At 45.8% G+C, this 21,522-nt stretch overlaps 1 protein-coding gene across 1 annotated transcript; it reads left to right on the top strand.

Moving 5' to 3' along the window:
- Positions 1–6,350: 6,350 nt before the first annotated feature.
- Positions 6,351–20,620, top strand: LOC310661336 (prostatic acid phosphatase-like; the record flags this gene model as incomplete). The annotated part of the gene is made up of 11 exons (XM_083407184.1): positions 6,351–6,527; positions 9,025–9,120; positions 9,447–9,533; positions 10,970–11,122; positions 12,737–12,838; positions 14,172–14,276; positions 15,358–15,490; positions 15,951–16,024; positions 17,640–17,746; positions 18,919–19,100; positions 20,415–20,620. The coding sequence occupies 10 exons, from the start codon at positions 6,351–6,353 to the stop codon at positions 19,073–19,075; spliced, it is 1,191 nt and encodes a 396-aa protein (XP_083263310.1). The 3' UTR covers positions 19,076–19,100; positions 20,415–20,620.
- Between the last annotated feature and the right edge of the window lie 902 nt (positions 20,621–21,522).

Raw genomic sequence — 21,522 nt, 5'->3', positions numbered from 1 at the left:
AGGTTGGAGGCAACCATGAACACAAACAGCAAATGGACTTTTAACGTAATTTAAAATAAACACCACAGATATAGAAAAATATTATAACCTCTATCACCCTAACAACCAGGAACACTCAGCTCCTGTCTTGCCGTCCTTAGTTGCCCTGTATTAACTAAGGAGCATGATTGTGACCATAATGGATGCCTATGTCCTTTCAAAAAAGCTCTCGCCAAGCTACCTCCCCAAATACTCCTGAGTAAGCTTAGCAATCATGCAACAAGAGGAGAAGTTCTCTCCGGATCAGGAATCTGTTATACAGTAGTATTACGGGTGAGCAGTGAGGTGGCAAGATCAGAAGAATCTTTATTTGAGAGCCAGTGTGGTGTAGTGGTTAAGAGCGGTAGTCTTGTAATCTGGGGAACTGGGTTTGCGTCTCCGCTCCTCCACATGCAGCTGCTGGGTGACCTTGGGCCAGTCACACTTCTTTGAAGTCTCTCAGCCCCACTCACCTCACAGAGTGTTTGTTGTGGGGGAGGAAGGGAAAGGAGAATGTTAGCCGCTTTGAGACTCCTTAAAGGGAGTGAAAGGCGGGATATCAAATCCAAACTCTTCTTCTTCTTCTTCTTCTTCTTCTTCTTCTTCTTCTTCTTCTTCTTCTTTGCATCAGCCACTAGCCATCACAATAAAATAAAATAAAATGTACGGAAGATAGAAGTAAAAACTTAACTGTACAAAATACATTTTGGAGGTTTACATCAATAATCAAATAATAGATCTTATTCTAATTGTCCCTGCTAAAAAACCTTGCAGTTTTTGCTATCTCCTGATCATCTTGATCTGCTCAAAGAAAGGACACAGTATCAATGGTTGAGCAACCCAGCGTGGACAATAATAGAGGGGTAGCAACCTCACTCCTCAAATCTTTATGAAGAGTGCAAGCCAGAAGCACATGAGCCACTGACTCAATACTGCCATCTCCACATGGACATAACCATTTCTCCAGCATAATTTTTTGAAATCAACCCTCAAGTACAGCCAAAAGCAGCATATTCAATCTTGCGAAAGTGAAAGCGCGTCTGTATTTTGGAATTGTTAAATTTTGCAAAGAGGGTGCCAACGTGTCAGAATGACTAGGTAGAAATTAATCATACCATGGACAAAATTTCCTTATCGTGGCGAAATTATTCTGTCGCTCAATATCATATAGGCACTGTCTAATTAAATTATTTGCTTTACTGAAGCCCAGTATTAACAACTGTTGTTAAACCTGAAAAGTAAAGCTTTTGGTTGACAATTTTAGTCCAAGCACTCTCATGACAATCTTGCGATAGTAGATCAGTGGGGTTTAAATTTAGCCGAAGTCAATAATTAAATGTCCTAGGCCAAATCTGTAATTCAACAGAGGGGAGATTAGCCTCCAAGTTCAATGAAGCATTTGGAACACAGGGATGGAACAGGGGGTAAATTGCCTTAGGAACTCAGATTGAACAGCTTCTGTAAATCCAAGGTGAGTGCCTGTCCAAATCTGATCCCCGTATAATAACTGTGCTTGGGGTTTAGCTTTAAACACTTCAAGGCTGATAGTATGTGATTGCCAAGCGAGGTGACCACGTTTGCCGAGGAGACTAGGAGACTAAAGTGTTCAGGGTTGTTAAACCCAAAAGAGATTGTGAAAAGCTTCAAAAGGACCTCTCCAAACTTAGTGGGTGGGCAATTAAATGTAAAATGCAATTCAGTGTAAACAAGTGGAAAGTGATGTAAAGGTAAAGGTACCCTTGCCCGTACGGGCCAGTCTTGACAGACTCTAGGGTTGTGTGCCCATCTCACTCAAAGAGGCCGGGGGCCAGCGCTGTCTGCAGACACTTCCGGGTCACGTGGCCAGCGTGACAAGCTGCATCTGGAGAGCCAGCGCAGCACACAGAACGCCGTTTACCTTCCCGCTAGTGAGCGGTCCTTATTTATCTACTTGCACCCGAGAGTGCTTTCGAACTGCTAGGCTGGCAGGCGCTGGGACCGAGCAACGGGAGCGCACCCTGCCGCGGGGATTCGAACCACCGACCTTTTGATCGGCAAGCCCTAGGCGCTGAGGCTTTAACCCACAGCGCCACCCGTGTCCCTTGGAAAGTGATGTATGCTGGCATTAAAAAAATCTTAATTTCGCATTTATACTAATGGGGTCTGAACTGGTGGGGAATGATCAGGAAGAAGACCTTGTGGTTATAATGGCTGCTTACCATGGGATGGGTGGCGGTTGTGGCTCTTAGTCAGGGGTCAGCAAACCTTTTCAGCAGGGGGCCAGTCCACTGTCCTTCAGACCTTGTGGGGGGCTGGACTATATTTTGGAGGGGGCGTGAACGATTTCCTATGCCCCACAAATAACTCAGAGATGCATTTTAAAAGAAAGGACACATTCTACTCATCTAAAAACACACTGATTCCTGGACCTTCCGTGGGCTGGATTTAGAAGGCAATTGGGCCGGATCCTGCCCCCAGGCCTTAGTTTGCCTACCCATGCTCTTAGTAGTGGGCTCTGAGCCTCAGGGAGCAACGCTGGTCTGGGCGCTTGGCAGTAGGGGAATCCCCAGGTCAGCCGCTTAGAATGGCGGGAGTTCCCACTAGCTGCAATTTGAATTTTGGCCAGTCATTTTGAATACTGTGTACTGTCACTTCACCTCACAAAGGGTATTGCAGAGTTGGAAGGGGTTCAGAATAGGGCAACCAAAATAATCAAGTGACTCACCTCTGAAGAAAGTTTTTAGTATAGCCAAAAGGTGACTGAGAGGTAACATGAGAGAAGTTTATAAAATTATTCATTGCATAGATATAGTGGCTAGGGAACAGTTTCTCCATCACTCTCTCTCCTAACAGTAGAACTCATGGACATCCAATGGAGATTAATGCTGGAAGAATCAGGATAGATATGTGAAAGTACATCTGGAGATGCAATGAGGTTTAGGGTTGTTGTTGTTGTTTAGTTGTTTAGTCGTGTCCGACTCTTCATGACCCCATGGACCAGAGCATGCCAGGCACTCTTGTCTTCCACTGCCTCCTGCAGTTTGGTCAAACTCATGCTGGTAGCTTTGAGAACACTGTCCAACCATCTCGTCCTCTGTCGTCCCCTTCTCCTTGTGCCCTCCATCTTTCCCAACATCAGGGTCTTTTCCAGGGAGTCTTCTCTTCTCACGAGGTGGCCATAGTCTTGGAGCCTCAGCTTCAGGATCTGTCCTTCCAGTGAGCACTCAGGGCGTTCTATCATATGCGGTGGACTTGTAAAAGGATAAAAGAGTACTGGGAAATAATTTATAATGACCTGAAAAAAATGTTTTAAAGTACTCCCCCTGCCCCCCAAAAAACCAGAGTCCTTTTTGTTGGGGATAATTCAGATGGAAATTCCCAGGTGTCAGATTCCCAGACATTATTTATGTATGCCACTACTGCAACCCATGTTTTGTTAGCCCAAAAATGGAAAACGAGCGAGGTCCCAACCAAAGAAGAGCGGCAACTTAAACTGATGGAATATATGCCGCCAGCAGACTTAACATATAGAACAAGAGAACATGCGTTTAAAGAAGATTGGAAAATGTTTATTGAATATCTGGGTGAAAATTGTGTATACTTAGAAACGCTGGTAGCATTAAGATAAATTCAACAGTGTAAATAAGTTTTGATGGATGTAACAATGGAATATTCAGTGGTTTAGGTTATGCAGGGATGTATGGCATGCAAACTGAACCACGGAAGGAGAAGAAGGGGTTCCCATAGGAGGCAGTCATGACAACTTAGATGTCTGAGTTCAATTTCTGCTAAGGGTTAATGCCATTATGGCCCACTGGTGGTTGTTTCCCCTTGGCAATAAACCTTTTAACATTCTCTTGTTCAATGAGCACTTAATCTATGGAGCTAATGGTATTGTGTTGTGCTGATGGCCTCCTTGACTGACCATGCTGTGGAACCTTGATGTCCATGATAATTTGCCCATGCGAATACTTCAAGTGAGACTGTGAGATTCTATGCATAGCTATCTATGCAGAATATCTTATCGATACGCTTGGTCTATGGTTGCTCCCATCACTTTCATATCTGTACCTCGGTCGTGGATGACTTATTACGCGCACTAGCAACCAGGAACAGCCAATATGGCAGAGCACTGGTGTATTGCTGCCTGCCTAGCCATTAGCAGAGACTAGAGTGTCCTTCCTTTTGGAGAAGAATCATAGGACACAGCCTCCGGGCATCTGTTGGGTGGCGAGTGTGGTCCTCCAGCCCTACAGAATTTGACCCCTCCTCCTCTGCCTGATGTTCTTCCTGGAAGTCTGAGACTGCAACCTCCCCATTATCTTTGGTTCACTGCCCATAAGCAGAGACCTAAGTGTCCTTCCTTTTGGAGGAAAGCAATGTGGCACAGCCTCCAGGCAAGTGTGGTCCTCCAGGCCTACAGAATTTGGCATTTCCTTCTCAGTCCTTGACTATATTACAAAAATACATAAATCAGTAGCCATCAAGTTAAACTCCAAGATCAAATAATAATAATAATAATAATAATAATAATAATAATAATAATAATAATAATTAAATAAATTTTATTTATATCCTGCCCTCCCCAGCCGAAGCTGGGCTCAGGGTGGCTAACAACAATCAAATAATCAAACAATCAAATAATCAAACATTCTAAAAACATTTCAGTATAAAAATTAATTAAAATCAAATTGATGGCAACTGTTAAGCAAAATTCTGTGCAGGTTGCCAGAGGAGGGAGTCAGGCTGCGCCCTGACCAAAGGCCTGGTGGAACAACTCTGTCTTGCAGGCCCTGCGGAAAGATGTCAGGTCCCGCAGGGCCCTAGTCTCTTGTGAGAGAGCATTCCACCAGATTGGAGCCACAGCTGAGAAAGCCCTAACCTCTCTGTGGCCTGGGACCTTCAGGATGTTTTTATTTGCAGACCGTAGGTTCCTCTGTGGGGCACACCAGGAGAGGCGGTCCCGTAGGTTTGAGGGTCCTAGGCCGTATAGGGCTTTAAAGGTTAAAACCAGCACCTTAAACCTGATCCTGTACTCCAGCTGGTATAGTACCTGATGAATGTGATCTCGCAGCGAAGACCCCATAAGGAGTCTCGCCGCGGCATTCTGCACCCGCTGGAGTTTCTGGGTCAGTCTCAAGGGCAGCCCCACGTAGAGCGAGTTACAATAATCCAGTCTGGAGGTGACCGTCACGTGAATCACAGTGGCTAGGTCAGGACGAGAGAGATAAGGGGCCAACTGCTTAGCTTGGCGGAGATGAAAAAATGCTGCTTTCGTTATAGCTGTAATCTGCGCCTCCATAGAGAGGGAGGTATCGAAGATTACACCCAAACTCTTAACGGACGGTGCCGGCACTAATTGCACCCCCGCAAGAGATGGGAGTTGCCCCCTCAATCCCATATCGTCCTGTCCCAGCCAGAGGACCTCTGTCTTCGAAGGATTTAACTTCAACCGGCTCCCACGTAACCATCCAGCCACAGCTTCCAGACATCTGGTCAGTGTGTCTGGGGCCGAGTCAGGATGGCCATCCATCAACAGACAGAGTTGGGTGTCATCGGCATACTGATGGCAACCCAGCCCAAAACTCCGGACAAGCTGGGCAAGGGGGCGCATAAAGATGTTAAAAAGCATCGGGGAGAGTTTCACACCCTGAGGCACTCCACACACCAGGGAGTGGTGTGATGACAATTCCCCCCAAGCGCCACCCTCTGTCCCCGACCAGAGAGAAACGAGCGCAGCCATTGAAGGACTGTGCCCTGGATCCCCACGTCGGCAAGGTGGTGGTCCAGGAGTTCATGATCGACCTGCAGAGATCATCTGTTAGGGCGACCAGAGCCGTCTCGGTCCCATGACCAGCGCGGAAGCCGGACTGGAATGGATCCAGAGCCGATTTAGAAATTTAGAGAGAGTCTCCACCCCTTGGTTTGCTCTTTATAAAACACAACTTTCCCCCTTCCCACCTTCACTAACTAGGCAATTCATAATTACTGCCAGGAGCAACAAGGTCAGTGATGCATCTGCTACACAGTTTCAATAGCTGTGGCTTCGCCTTCTTCATCCTGTTCTTGGGTCTGCTTCTCCCGAGTATCACAGGAAGGGAACTGAAGCATGTTGTATTGGTAAGCATGAGGTCTTCTTTTCATTGCTAACAATGACCTTGACATTGCAGATTTGTGCATTTCCTCTTTCTATAGCCTGATTCCATGAATAATAATGTGCATTTTGTACAGCTGAGGTGCAATAGTCTTATTTCAAAGATGATTTCAGATATCTTTATTTTCTCATCCCCTCCTTTTGGGGGGCGGGCAGGCAGGGAGGAAGGCCATTTTGCATAATTCTTTCTTCCTACACAATGCCTGGGAATGATGTTCAGTCCAGGGCATTGCAGAGCATGCAAAATGGTGGCCAGGCTTCCAACGCATTTGCTCCAAGAAAGAGAGGAGAAAATGAAAGCGGTGGTGTTGCTGCTGCTGAGCCCTCCTTCCCAAGACACCGTTGGGAGGAATTTTCCTTCCCCAGGAGAAACTTGGTAAAATTGTCCCCCAATTCCTTTGCTCACAAACAGAATGGAGTTTTTTGAGAGACAATTAGCACCCAGCCATAGCATTGTGTAGGGATGTGGGTGGCGCTGTGGGTTAAACCACAGAGCCTAGGACTTGCCGATCAGAAGGTCGGCGGTTCAAATCCCCGTGACAGGGTGAGCTCCCATTGCTCGGTCCCTGCTCCTGCCAACCTAGCAGTTCGAAAGCACGTCATGTGCAAGTAGATAAATAGGTACCGCTCCAGCGGGAAGGTAAACGGTGTTTCCTTGCACTGCTCTGGTTCGCCAGAAGCGGCTTAGTCATGCTGGCCACATGACCCGGAAGCTGTACGCCGGCTCCCTCAGCCAGTAAAGCGAGATGAGCGCCGCAACCCCAGAGTCGGCCATGACTGGACCTAATGGTCAAGAGTCCCTTTACCTTTACCTTTACCTTTACAGCATTGTGTACCACCTTCATAGAACACATTGTGGATCTGATCAAATAGGCATACAAAGCCAGTTTATTTCTATGTTGTCACTGGGGCAAAATTCAATTCATTTTTCATTTCAGTTTCTGAACCAGGGATGCCAACTTGAATTAAATATTGGGGGGCCCAGGTAAGCCCCACCCCACATAATTGATCACATGACACAGCACATGCACACCATTTGAATGTCAATGCCCAGCAACTTTGGGGGGGGCAGCCCCCTCAAATATTTTATTGGGGGGTGGGTGAACTTGGCTCCTATGATGGCAGCTGAAAAACAGCTATCCATGTAAATTCACATTTTTCTGAATTTTGCAATGTAGTTATCCCGCTCACATACAAAATGCATTATATTGGAGAAGCAATCTCCACACCGTCTTCAGAGGCAAACCTTGTGCACTGCATTGTAATAGTCTATCCTGGAGGCAACCAGAGCATGAAAACATGCAAAGTGACTTGCAGTATCTGTGTTTCTGGTGCCTGCATTCAGATGTGATACAAAACTATGGTTAAGTGCTACATGAACAAATATTGGTTTTGTAATTCCCCCATTCCCTTTCCTCCTCCATCACAGCTGGAAGCATTTACGTCCACGTTCGACTAACTGCAGTTCATTGTTTTTTCCAAACTGAGGCGAACGGTGGCTGGTTTTAACCATGCTTTGGCCTAACCCAGGGGTCTGCAACCTTTAAGACAAAAAGAGCCACTTGGACCCGTTTCCAAAGAAAAAAAACCTGGGAGCTGCAAAACCATTGCGACATTTAAAGCATGCGCGCCGCTGCCCTCCGATCTGACAGCGGGCGGGAAGGTGACGTCGGGACGGTGCATGACTAACGCACGCACCGCCCCTATGCGACGTCACAGCCAGTACAGCGCCCGCCACAGTGGGGAGTGTTGGGGCACACAATGCGCCTCCTCCCCTCGCTAGTATCCGCCCTGGAGCCGCGGCAAAGGTGTAAAAGAGCCACATGCGGCTCCGGAGCCACGGGTTGCAGACCCCTGGCCTAACCAGTCAACTTCAAACCCATGGTTTATGACTCTCGGTCATTCAGCAAAACCATAATCTGTAACTTTCAGTTTAGACCTAAGTTGAAAAAGGAAGCAAATGTTTCTGATTTTTTTCCTAGCAGTTCCATGGGAGGAAGAGAGGGATGGAGAAGACTTGTGCAGATATTAAACCAGCTTTGCCTACCTTGCTACCCTACAGCTACTTTGGACAGCAATCCCCATCAAACCCAGCCAGCATGGCCCAAGTTCAGGGATGATGGGAGTTGTAGTCAAAAGGGGGGGGAAGGAACCAGGTAAAGTAAGGCTATATTAAACCACAGCACTTTGAGAGGGGGTGTAAAAAATGAGGCTGCAGTACTCATATCTGGATAAAAAGTGTTGTGGGTGCCAGGACAAAATGGCTGAAGCAGACAGAGAGAGATGTTGTTGATGATGATGATGATGATGATGATGATGATGATGAAGAAGAACTTCTGAGTACCATCACACAAAAAAGCACTGTCTGAAGGACAGGGAATAAAAATGTCAAATCAAACAAATAAGTAAATAAGCCAGACCTTGAGCAAACATTTGCTTAATTGAATTTAAACTGGCTAGCTTTGTGAAGAACACACAGTGCATAGAATATTCTGCTTGAACCTGAATATAAATTCAAGAGACAGGGAGCTGATTTTGCAATGTATATGGTATTTTGAGTATAAGAAAAGGTTCCATTCTTTCTTTGCTTCCTTTTTATGGATGAACACCAGTATAGTTACATGTAAATTATTACTTATAATTTGCAGTACAGAACTGTATTCTTGACAGCCTTTTATTTTGTAAATCTGTTACCTCTAGAACAGGGGTTTCCAAACCCATCACTTTTATCCAGGTGATCTGCAACATGTCCTCATTAAATAGTCATATTGATTTTTAGAGCTATGGCAAGAAAGCGAATGTCTAATTCAGATAAATTGCAAACAATTCTAGTTTCTCTGAAAGCTAATACGGTCTCCGAACCATTTTACTAGGTTTACCGGCATGGCGACAGAAGCCCCCTTTCATCTTTTCCCACTAATGTTGTCAATGAAGATGCTTGGCCACAAGGATTCGAACAACTCACAAAGGTTTGATAGCTGCTCTTAGAAATGGAAGCATATTTTGTTTCATATGTTTACATTTATTTCATGCTCATTAAGATACTAATTAATCAAAATATACTCCAAATGTTTTATTTTTATTTTATTTTTTAAGTTAACAGAATCTAAAGACAGGTGTTAACCTTGCTGTTGTCCTGAAGTTGTGAAAAAGAACAGAGCTTAGCTTTTTCATGATGCTGTAATGTACAATCAACATTGTCATCCTAGAATACACAAAGTCTTTATCCTCGGAATGGGCAGCCAAATGTGTCAATCAGTTTTACATGCCTACTTCTCTTTTCTTTTCCCCTCAGCTTGGAATGCAGCAGCAATATGAATTGGGCCAATTCATAAGGAAGAGATATAAGGGCTTCTTAAGTACTGACTACAAGCCAAAGGAAGCAAGTATTGGAACTAACAAGAGACTTTAGCCCTGTTCATTTAGTGTTAACATTTAATCAAACATAATGCGGATTGGGACAAGCAGTTGCAAATAGAAGTGGAGGATGTGTGTCTTCAGGGCAAGGGGAAACTGAGAATTGACTCAAATGTATCCAACTTTACTCATAATTGCCATCCCCATGTGCCCCAAATCTCCTTTTCCAGCAGCAGTGGCAGAGCTATCAAGAGACTTTCCCCTTGTTCATTTAGCAGTAACATTTATGGAAACATAACAGATGAGTTCCCCCATGCTCTTTAGATCGGGACAAGCAAATACAAGCAGAAGTGGAGAATGTGTGTGGAGGGAACGACAAATGATTTCCCTTTGGGGTTCTAAACTTACTCACAGTTGCGATCCCCATGTGCCCCAAATCTCCTTCTCCAACAGCAGTGTCAGGGACTGCTGCCAAATACCGTATTTTTTGCTCTATAAGATGCACCAGACAACAAGACGCACCTAGTTTTTGGAGGAGGAAAACAAACAAAAAAATATTCTGAATCTCAGAAGCCAGAACAGCAAGAGGGATCGCTGTGCAGTGAAAGCAGCAATCCCTCTTGCTGTTCTGGCTTCTGGGATAGCTGCGCAGCCTGCATTCACTCCATAAGACGCACCCACATTTCCCTTTACTTTTTAGGAGGGAAAAAGGGAGTCTTTTAGAGCAAAAAATACAGTATGTCTGTTTCCATGCTTCCTCCTCTGTTATCAGCATGGCAGCAGAGGAAAGAAGCTGAAGTCCCCTCTCTTTCTTTTCCCATGTCCTCCTCTTCTTTGGTCCTCTCTGACCCACTCCCATTATTGTTGTAACATCCCCTGGGACCTTAGGGTGAAGGGCAGGGAATAAATTAAAATAATGACACTCACAACAAAAAGAGGCAGAACAACACTGGGGAATAAGCCCCAGAAACCATTGACATTTCCCAGCATTTGGTGATTGAGGAAGAGAAGGGGGTTCTTCACTGGCTTGGACTAAACCAAAAGCTGGAGAAGGATTGGGTTTCAATGCCCGCCACATTTTAAGGCACATGTTATGAACTGCTATGGTTTGTATTCTGAGAAAATGAATTGTGAAGTCCAGTGACACGACTCACACTTTCACATACCCACATGAACTCGCCAACCCTCACAACAGAGTGAACACGCAGGAACAGGTGGCCTGTCAGTCAAATCTACCTCATGGCTCCTGGCAGAAAAAGGGAAGAAATATTCACCAATGATTCTCAAATGTTGTTCTTTCTTCTGTTTCTCTTTGGGGTATATGCTTAATGTCCAAGTCTCCCCAAGAGAGTATTTTACTGGGATTCGAATCAACTTTACTTAGAATTATACCTTCTGTTGTAGGATCAAAAAAACCAACACTATCCTATAACTACACTTTTCCTTTTTTCCGCTCTCTAGATTTATGTCCGAAGTACAGATACTGATCGAACCATTATGAGCGCTCAAACCAATCTGGCTGGTCTATTTCCTCCCCAAAAGTCCCAAATCTGGAACAAGGAGATCCTTTGGCAACCAATTCCAGTTCATACTGTGCCTCGTTCAGATGACAAGGCAAGAAAGCATGTGGTATTTTTAACCTTTCCTGCTCCCTGTGCAATGAAAACATGGGCTGGATCCAGACACATCAAAGAAGCGTTTCAGTTTAAATTGTGGTCAATTTAAACAGGGAAAACAGGTAGAGAAAAACAGGACTCCATGTCGCCTCCTGGTGGCACAATATTATATCGCACATAAGGTAAAGGTAAAGGTAAAGGTACCCCTGCCCGTACGGGCCAGTCTTGACAGACTCTAGGGTTGTGCGCCCATCTCACTCAAAGAGGCCGGGGGCCAGCGCTGTCCGAAGACACTTCCGGGTCACGTGGCCAGCGTGACATCGCTGCTCTGGCGAGCCAGAGCCGCACACGGAAACGCCGTTTACCTTCCCGCTAGTAAGCGGTCCCTATTTATCTACTTGCACCCGAGAGTGCTTTCGAACTGCTAGGTTGGCAGGCGCACATACAACACATATAAATCGCTTTTTCTTTACCATTCCAACTGAATCCATGGTAACCTAAAAGAGAATATATACCGTATTTTTCGTCCCATAGGACGCTCTGTCCCATAGGACGCACCTAGTTCTTTGGGGGGAAATAAAGGGGGGGAATTCCTTTATTTCCCCCCCAAAAGCAGGTCAGGGAAACCGAACCAGGTCGAGGAACAGCGGGATGGTGGCGCTGCGCCTCCCTGCTGTCCCCCGAGCTTGTGGGGCTGGCCAATGTCTGTCCGGCGCGCGGGGCGCTCTGCTTCAGGGTGCCCCTTGCGCCGGGCGGCAGGCTGCTATCCGCAGCGTGGGGAGCCCTGCAGGGAACTCCTGCAGGGCTCCAACACGCTGCGGATGTCTGCCCGGCGTGAGGGGCGCTCTGCTTCAGGGCACCCCTCGCGCCGGGCGGCAGGCTACTATCCGCAGCGTAGCATCTGCCTATCCGCATCTGCCTAGGCTACGGATGTGTTCCCAAAGCGTCGGGCGCTCTGCTTTCAGCGCACCCAGCGCTCCGGGAAGCAGGCTGCGGATATGTTCCCGAAGCACCGGGCGCTCTGGGAAGCAGGCTGCTATCCGCAGCCTAGACAGCCCTGTGGGAACTCCCGCAGGGCTGCCTAGGCTGTGGATGTGTTCCTGAAGCCTGGAGAGTGAGAGGGGTCGGTGCGCACTGACCCCTCTCGCTCTCCAAGCTTCAGCGAAAGCCTGCCTTCGCCCCATAGGACGCACCCAGATTTCCCCTTCATTTTTGGAGGGGGAAAAGTGCGTTCTATAGGGTGAAAAATACGGTATATGCACGCACGCACACATTAACAGAGAGAACACAGACCTATTCAAGGTGTAGACAGGTATATATTAAGAGAGTTTGAGATATATATATTAAGAGAGAAAAATAGAAGGCTTAGACCTGTAATGCTGGGTTGGAGGTATAATGCAACAGAAATCAGACTCCAGCCTCAAGAGTCTCAACAGCATCAAGCTTTAAGCATTTTCTCGCCTGCCAAAGTATTGTATGTGTGCAAACAACCTCAGACTATTAATCATAATCCAAATTTAGGGTGGACACATGGAAAATGCACAGGCAGGAGACACCATCAGGAGGCCTTTGTAGTTAGTCAATACATTTTATTTATTTGTTCTTATTTTAGTTGCTGTATTTTCCTGTCAAAGCCAAATGTCCGAAATATGGCCAACTTCTAAAGGAAACGTTTGAATCCAAAACAGTCGGGGGAGGAGTGAAAAAGCACATGGTAAGAAAGGGAGAGGTGGTAACTTTAAGGCTGCAGTCCCTGCAAGGCAGTCCCATTGACGTCAATGGGTCTTACTTTTGAGTAGACCTCCCAAGGAATGTGCAGCAAATGTCTGATTTGACAGCCAAACCGCCGTGGCGCCAGACTATAAACCTGTTTGCTCATGACAAATTTGTCGCCGCTGTTTTCTTCCAGGTCATTTTTTAAAAAATTAGTTGTGCAAGCGCTCCTCTAGGCTACTTAAAACTAGAGATGTATCAACTGACCAATAGTGAAACTCTTTCTCTATCTGAAAATGCAACACATGTACTTACGTATGTAGCTTTGAAGTGTTTTATTTCTCTTGTTCTCACTTGCTTGCAAAATAAAGAGAGAATAAATTTCCCCAAAAGGGAAAGATGTCTAGACAGATTGTCATGTTCAGGGGTCAGCAAACTTTTTCAGCAGGGGGATAGTCCACTGTCCCTCAGACCTTGTGGTGGGCCAGACTATATTGTGGGGGGGATGAATGAATTCCTATGCCCCACAAATAACCCAGAGTTGCATTTTAAATAAAAGGACACATCCTACTCATGTAAAAACACGCTGATTCCCGGACCGTCCGCGGGCCGGAATTAGAAGGCCTGATCCGGCCCCCAGGCCTTAGTTTGCCTACCCATGGTCTTGTTGTTTCGGCAGGGAAGACAAGAGCACTTCCAGATTTGCAGGGTCCAATGTCAGTGTGCTTAACCCCTTCCCTTCTGAACAGTGGCGTAGCGTGGGGGTGCAGGGAGGACCGGCCGCACCGGGTGCAACATCGGGGGGGCGCTCACACTCGCAGCTCTCTGCCCCTACCTGGCTCACTCACTCTCTCTCACTGCAGTGCTGGCTGTGCGAATCCGATCCGAGCCGCCGGGTCGCCGCCCACTGTGGAGGGGAGGGTGCCAGGCGTGTGGTGCGGTGCGGAGAGAGAGCGAGGGACTATCTGGGGGAGGGACAGTGCAGCGGGGGGGTGCAAATTACTTGCCTTGCCCCGGGTTAGGGGGCGCAAATTACTTGCCTTGCCCCGGGTGCTGACAACCCATGCTACACCACCAGAAGGGAATGAAGGGTCCCTTCCGCTTTCTTTGAGTGGCAGGTCAGAATGACGGGAAAGGGCTCCCAATTTGCTCCCTTCCCATCATCTGGGAAGTGGAGAAACTGATCCTTTTATTCTTGAAAAGCCTGTACAGTATTAAAGGACAGGGCTAAACTTTGCCAAAGGATAACACGCCAACAGGAACAGGCGCTATTGATCCCTGCGTACCCATTCGCACTTAGTGATTTATTGATCCTTCTGCTCTTTCTCTTTCAGGAATTTCTAGGTAAAATAGCAGCTAACATGGGATACGACTTGCCGACGGTTATGGATTATAAAAGTCTCAAACTCTGGAAGGCATACGATGCTTTAGTTGTTCAGGTATTTCTAAGAAAACTTTATCAGTCATCCGGCTCCAATAACAACAACAAAATAATAGGTTAGAACAAGATCTGGCAACCAAAGGCAAATGAGAGCACTTCATGTGGAACAATGATTAGCCAATGGTGGAGCTTCATGCTCCGGCACCGGGGGGGGGGGGGCGGAGAGCAGGTGGGGGCGGGGCTAGCATGCGCCCTGGGGGCGTGTGCTCCCCCCACACCCCTCTTCCTCCACCAGTGTGATTATCGGCCCTGTTTTCAATACTGCTTGTGTCACCATAGCAACAGAAACTGCAGAGTGGTCCAAGCTACTGTTTAGACCCAGGGGTGCCAACTTGAATAAAATATGGGGGGGGGGCAGGTAAGCCCTACCCCCATAATCAATCACATGGTGTGGCATACACACGCCATTTGGGGGCAATGCCTATCAGCTTTGGGCCTGCCCCCCCTCAAATATTTTATTGGGGGACCTGAAGGGACTGTGGCCTCTAGGAGTTGGCTCCTATGTCACCAGGGAAGGGGAAAGGGAAGAAATAAATGTCCCATAATGAGCTCCGGCTACTTAGTTTCTATGGCACAGGCAACACATCACCTGTACTGGGCCACCTCTTTAGTTATGGAAAGGCCCATTCTTCCAAAAAGGAGAATCTATCAGGCTAAGCTCATCCATCTTGGCTGACCACTCTAGCACTCATTTTATTTAAACACCAGAGTCACAGGGTTGGGGAGGCGACTCCAAAAACCTATTTAGTCTAACTCTAATCTTAGAACCACAGAAATTTATTCAGACCAAGGACTCAGCTACACTCAGTCAACTATATCATTATAACTGTGTTATAAACATGTGACACCTTTTTTTTTAACTGTGCGTAGATCCAGCCCCAGCCTCCTCTCATTATAACATGTTTTTATCGGCTCTGGTTTTTGTTGGTGGTTGTGAGCCACTTTATATAAACCAAAAGGTGGCGTGTAATGGGTTTTCCTAAATATAGATATGAAACAAGAGAAGAGGCAACTGTGAAGGGGGGGGGGAGGGCATGGATCACAGGAGGGAAAAAGCCTTCTTTTTTTCCTAACTGTAGAAAATCCATAACAAGCCTCGACCAGACTGGGCGAATGATCAAGCCATGGACCAATTGGGAAAGCTTATGGCCTTTTCTTTACATGCCATGTTTGGGGTACACAAAAGAGAAGAAAAATCACGACTACAAGGAGGTAAGGAGGGAAAATTCAATATGACATGCATGTATCCTTGTTTATCTTAAGGCAGCTAATTTTTTTGCCTCAGGGGCTGCACTGAGGGTTGGACACACATACCTCAAGGGGCACATGACTCATGTGTGTACCCATCCAGCATGGGCCTAGGCTGCTCCCATCATCATCCAGAGAGCGATGAGCATATGCCTTTGTGGTTGTCAGCCTCTGCCAGGGAAACAGCCAGGCTCTACAACATGTATTGATCATGTTATTATTGGTGACAGTGGTTGTGTTTGGAGGGCATTGCTAGGATTCCATATCACCTTGAAAACAACAACAACAACAATAAAGTTAGATGTTCTCAGTCCCAGCTTTTTGGGGAGCAGGGAGGAGTCATCACAGTGATAAAGGGGAGTGAAAGGCTTGGAATGGCTTACTGGTTTCACCATCATTTGTATTCTTTTTCATCACCATTAAGGTCTCCTTGTGAAAGATATTTTGCATCAGATGACACTAAATACTGATGGAAGAAAAATGTTAATGTATTCAGCTGTACGTATGAACATTTTTTAAATTGACCAAACCTTCTATAGCTCACATTTTTCCTGCTCCTTTCTAGCTCCCCTTTCTGTTTGGCAACACTATTTGTCTACTCAATTCACATTACGTTCGTCACATATTTTAAAAGTTGGGTTGAAAGCTAACACTTTAAATTTGAAGGGAAAGCAGCTGTGCCCCTGATCTGTGACCCTGCCCTCCTGATTCGGATTGGGCCCCACACAGTACATTGTACTTGGGAATATATGGGGAGGCTTGAGGCTAGGAAACCTGCAGAGCCCTCCAACCCAGGTCAGGTGTGGTGTGCTCTTTCTGCAAAACAGAAGTGGAAATCTCACACATATACAAGATTAATGCAACATCTCACTGATACTGAAGGCAACCTCAAGGCCATCCCCAGGTCTCATGAGTATAACTTAAAAGACAACAATAATGCAAAAAATAAATAAATCTCAGCTAGATTCTGGAGTCATGTTCTAGGGCAGAAAGGGGAGACGCCAAGTAACATGTTGTCAGTTTCAGTGCTGGCATGTATTTGCTAAAGGGCTTTCTCCATTCTGTTACCGCTCACATTCTGTATTCCAAACCACAAATCATTCATTTTTCAATATGAATATGACAGGTTCTTACATAATTCACATTGTCAAGTTTTACTTTCCTATTGGCGCTGGATATAGACATGTGCCTCCTCCCCTCAGGGAGCAGAGTTGCGTATTGACCCCAAAATGCTTAATAACCCTACTCAGTACTTTCTTGTAAACGTTAAACAAAATGGAAGGTAAATCAAAGCCTGCAGAACCCCACAGCACCCAAGCCACCTTGCCAAAGCACCACCTTCTGGGAACAACCATCCAAGTTGGAACAGAACAACTGCAAAACAACTTCCCCTACTCCCAAATCAGATAGTCTCTCAGAAGAATTCCATAGCTGGTGGCAATAAAAACCCCTGAGAGATCAAGAAGACCCAACAGGGACATACTCTACCTTTCCATTGTTCATACATAGGACCTGCCTGTGCAATCCTTTTTAGGGCAGATAAATTGCATGACTGGAGTACACACCTTTTATGTACAATATGTGTATACAGTCCTAGATTCATATGCAGAAGAGTGAGTAGCATAAACTTTATTTCAGATGGAAGTATGCAGAATGAAGCACAAATGTGAAGTAACTACATGTTTAAACAATACTGAATAAATGTCTGAAACAAGGTCCTACATCCCCGGGGCTGCACATTTCATTCCCTTTAAATTCTTGCTTGGGTAATCTTGCGAAAGGGGTCCTTTTGCAATTAAATCCATCGCATGTCATAGACTACAGTGGAGGACTTTGTCTGATACAGCATCCTTGGAACTTAAGGCCGGCCCAAGACATTTTGGCACTTGAGGTGGACACAAAATGTAGTGAAGATCTGCCTCAGGAACAAAGGGGAAATAAAGATTGACATCGTTACCTGCTGCCCCTGTGCAACTTGCCACCTGAGGCAGTCATCTCACCTTGCCTCATGGGTGGGCCGGCCCGGCTTAGAGCTAACAGTGTCTAAGTACTCTATACACAAATGCACTTCTGTCATGGGAGTAGTAAGGAATTCTTTATTTTCTTTTTATAGCATGATGTCACATTAGCAGCTCTCCAGGTAGCATTGGGTGTTTTCAAAGAACATCTACCTCCCTTCGCCGCTTGCCATTTTTTTGAGCTATATCAAGAAGACAATGCGTAAGTACTGATGCATAGATAAAATAATCAGCAATGGTATATTGGGTAAACAAGATTCACTCACCTTCTCAAAGCTGCACAGAACACAGTATTTCTTCTCACAATTTGTGCACTGCTAAAATGAGTCAAAAAAAAGTTGTGTTCCCAACACTCTCCAAGTGTTGCTATTTTCCAAGGACACCCCCAATTTAGAGAAGCTGTCCCAGTTTCTGATTTGATCCCAGAACTTCCCACTTTTCCTTAGTAAGTCTCTATTTTCATTGGAGAAATGTTGGAGGGTATGGAATTATCCCAGCCCTGAGCTGTCTGAAGGCAATCCTGTATAGGGAAGGTTGTTTTTAATGTTTAACATATTATCATGTTTTTATATATCGTATTTTTCGCTCTATAGGACGCACCTGACCATAGGACGCACCTTGTTTTAGAGGGGGAGAACAAGAAGAAGAAAAATCTCCCCCTCTCTGCTCAGCACCCCTTCAGCGAAGCGGCAGGAGAAATGGAGCCCCTTCCATTTCTCCTCCTGCTTGGCTGAAGGGGCACTGTGCAGTCTCCCTCTCTGCTGAAGCCGGGAGAGTCAAGTGTTTGAGCTTGACACCCGGCTGTCCAAAATGCTATTGGGAGTGCATTTCATAGGTGAATGGCTGAGGTGTGCCTGCCTTTGAAAGACAGAAAGGGATTGAAAGGGTGGAGCCACACTTTGTGCCAGTGTTCTTCAATCTAGAGTCCCCAGATGTTGTTGGACTACAGCTGCTTTCATCTCAGGGTTGTCATCCAGCAACATCGACGGTCTTAAGGCATAAGGCGGCTGCTGAAGCAACAGTTGCATTTTGCACGTAGGTCCTTCGGTGTTTTGCCACCTCTGCACAAATCCCATTGTGGTGCATGCAAAGGTGTGCTTGAGAGGGCAGGTGGGGACACGCTTGAATTGCAGGATAGATGCACTGAAGGAAAGAAATGGAGTGGGCATTGCCAGACAGCAGCAGTGCGCAGCAGGGATAGTGGGCGGCAGGGGCAGGGGTGGAGGCCAGGAACCCACAGCAAAAGTTCTGTGGGTACCCCCCCCCGGCCCCCTGGAGTTAGCGCCAATGTCCCTGGGCAATATATGGCTGCATCTTATGAGAATGACCACATAGGAATCCAATCAGGGGGTGACCTGACTTTCTCCTTTTCAGTGAGTACACCATTGAGATGTACTATCGGACCAGTACTGATGCTCCACCTCAACAGCTCGTCTTGCCAGGCTGTGAAGCGGCTTGCCCCTTGCAGAAGTTTAAACAACTGGTTTCTCCTGTCGTACCAGAGAACTGGGAAGCAGAATGTAACCGTTAATGTAGGACGGCATCGTAAATGAGAGGTAAGATAGGGCTGAAACAAACACGTGTAAAATGGATGTGTCATCATTCAAGGTCCCAGCTTGACGTTCCTCTCAAAATCATAATACAGTGGTACCTCGCGTTAAGTACTTAATTCGTTCCGGAGGTCCGTTCTTAACCTGAAACTATGCTTAACCTGAAGCACCACTTTAGTTAATGGGGCCTCCTGCTGCCGCCGCACCGCTGAAGCACGATTTCTGTTCTCATCCTGAAGCAAAGTTCTTAACCTGAGGTACTATTTCTGGGTTAGTGGACTCTGTAACCTGAAGCGTATGTAACCTGAGGTACCACTGTAATTAGTGGGGCTGGACTGTTTGAGGTTTGAAGCTTTAGGAATGCAGCTTCCACCCCCCCACCTTCATCCTGCCCCACCCTCGAGACACTGGAAAGCAGCCTGCCCTGTTATCCTGGGAACTGTAGTTTGTTAAGACTTTCGGGAATTGTAGCTTCGTGAGGGTAAAATGCAATTCCCAGTGTACTTTGGAGGACATCACTGTTGGGAGGAAAGCTACAACAATTGTAATATGTTACCTAAAAAGGGAATGAAGTGGAAGACATAAAGGCAGACTATTCTTCCTCCTCACCGATTCCTACTTTTTTAGTAAATACTTACGGTCATACCTTGGGTTACAGATGCTTCAGGTAGTGTTTTTTGGGGTTATGGACTGCCGAAACCCAGAAGTACCGGAATGGGTTACTTCTGGCTTTCAGCGGTCGTGCATGCGCAGAAGCGCTAAATCACACCTTGCGCATGCGCAGAAGCGCCGAATTGCCACCCACGTGTGCACAGACGTGCAGCTGCGGGTTGCAAACGCTGCAGGTTGCGAATGTGCATCCCACATGGATCGGGTTCGCAACCCGAGCGTCCACTGTATTGGTAAAAAAATGCTTTACTAAATTTCAACCTTTTTAACATACACAGTCAAAACACACTTTCATATTTTCTCTTATTTTTGTTGACTTCCCACCCCATTTTCCATGGAGTTGCTGTTTCCCCCCTTCTGCTACACCCTGTTTTCTAGCTATCAAATGAAAGCCACAACATTATAATCTAATTCCTTCTGTTGTTCATAGCTCAAACCCTGCTGGCAAGTTCATCATACTATAACACTTCTTTAAATAGTCTGAAAAAGGCATCCATTCTTCCATAAAAACACTCGCCATTAGATTCTCTGAATGCAAATGTATACATAACTTGTAATGACTATCTGCAAATTTCCTAAATATGTATTTCTAAATGTTTGCAGTGTTGTTGAACTTTTGTCATGTTGCTGTTGTCTCTCACCTCCTACCAGGATGAAAAGGAAAGCCAAATAAAGGGGAAATCAGCAAATTGACCTCCTCAGGAAGGAAACTGGATGACAAAGTTACAAATCACCGGCAACACTACATGATTGTTGAAGCTTTTGTGTGGTGCTCATAATCAAGATTTTCTTCTTCTCATTGAGAATTCCAATCAAATAAAATCAGGCACATAGGTGCACTAGATTAGCTTGAAGAAGCACCATCATTTGCAAGTTAATGTGTGTCTATAGATTTAATCTAATTACTTGAGGGTGGGGAAAGCAGGGGTCTATTTTGCAACCTTACTAAGGGTTAGGAATATATGGATATTCCTAATTCCAAACTGCTGCAGAGCTTAACAACCTTTGTCAGAACCCCATTCATCCAAAATGGTTGACACATTTAATATATTACCCTGTATTGGTCCCTACAGCCGCAGCAGGCGCTGTAAATCTGCAATGGTTTGACTTCACCCCTGAAGGCACACTCTTCAATTGTCTTCCAAGGCTGATAGCTGCCAACAATAACTTCAGTTGGCACTGTTATTTATCCAGCTCTTAGATTAGTCAGACAGTTTGAATTCTCACACCCCATCTAGACCCAGCGAGAGTCACTGTGCAGTAAAAACACTGACAACTAACTGAGAGTGGAGAAAGAGAGAAAACTCGCCAGAAACAATAAAGGAAAAACAGAAAATGGAGGGATATGCTGTAATCATCACACTAGATGTCCTATCAGAACAATCTTTGCATGATCTCAGGTTATCACTGCAGGTTTGTTCTGTTTCTACAGCTTCTATTGCATGGGTAGGCAAACTAAAGACCAAGGGCTGGATCCGGCCCCATCACCTTCTAAATCCAACCCGTGGACAGTCCGGGAATGAGCGTGTTTTTACATTAGTAGAATGTGTGCTTTTATTTAAAATGCATCTCTGGGTTATTTGTAGGGCATAGGAATTTGTTCATTTCCCCCCCTTCAAAATATAGTCTGGCCCCCCACAAGTCTGAGGGACAGTGGACTATCCCCCTGCTGAAAATTTTGCTGTCCCCTGTTCTATTGAATGGAAGCTCTTGCACAGTTCCCACAATTTCAATGGGACTTAGACAGGACTTTTGAAGT

This window comes from Podarcis tiliguerta (genome assembly GCF_965153285.1).
Source record: "Podarcis tiliguerta genome assembly, chromosome: 12".
Classification (NCBI taxonomy): domain Eukaryota; kingdom Metazoa; phylum Chordata; class Lepidosauria; order Squamata; family Lacertidae; genus Podarcis; species Podarcis tiliguerta.
The sequence above is the reverse complement of the archived record's forward strand: the minus strand, read 5'-3'. Positions and strand labels throughout refer to the sequence as shown.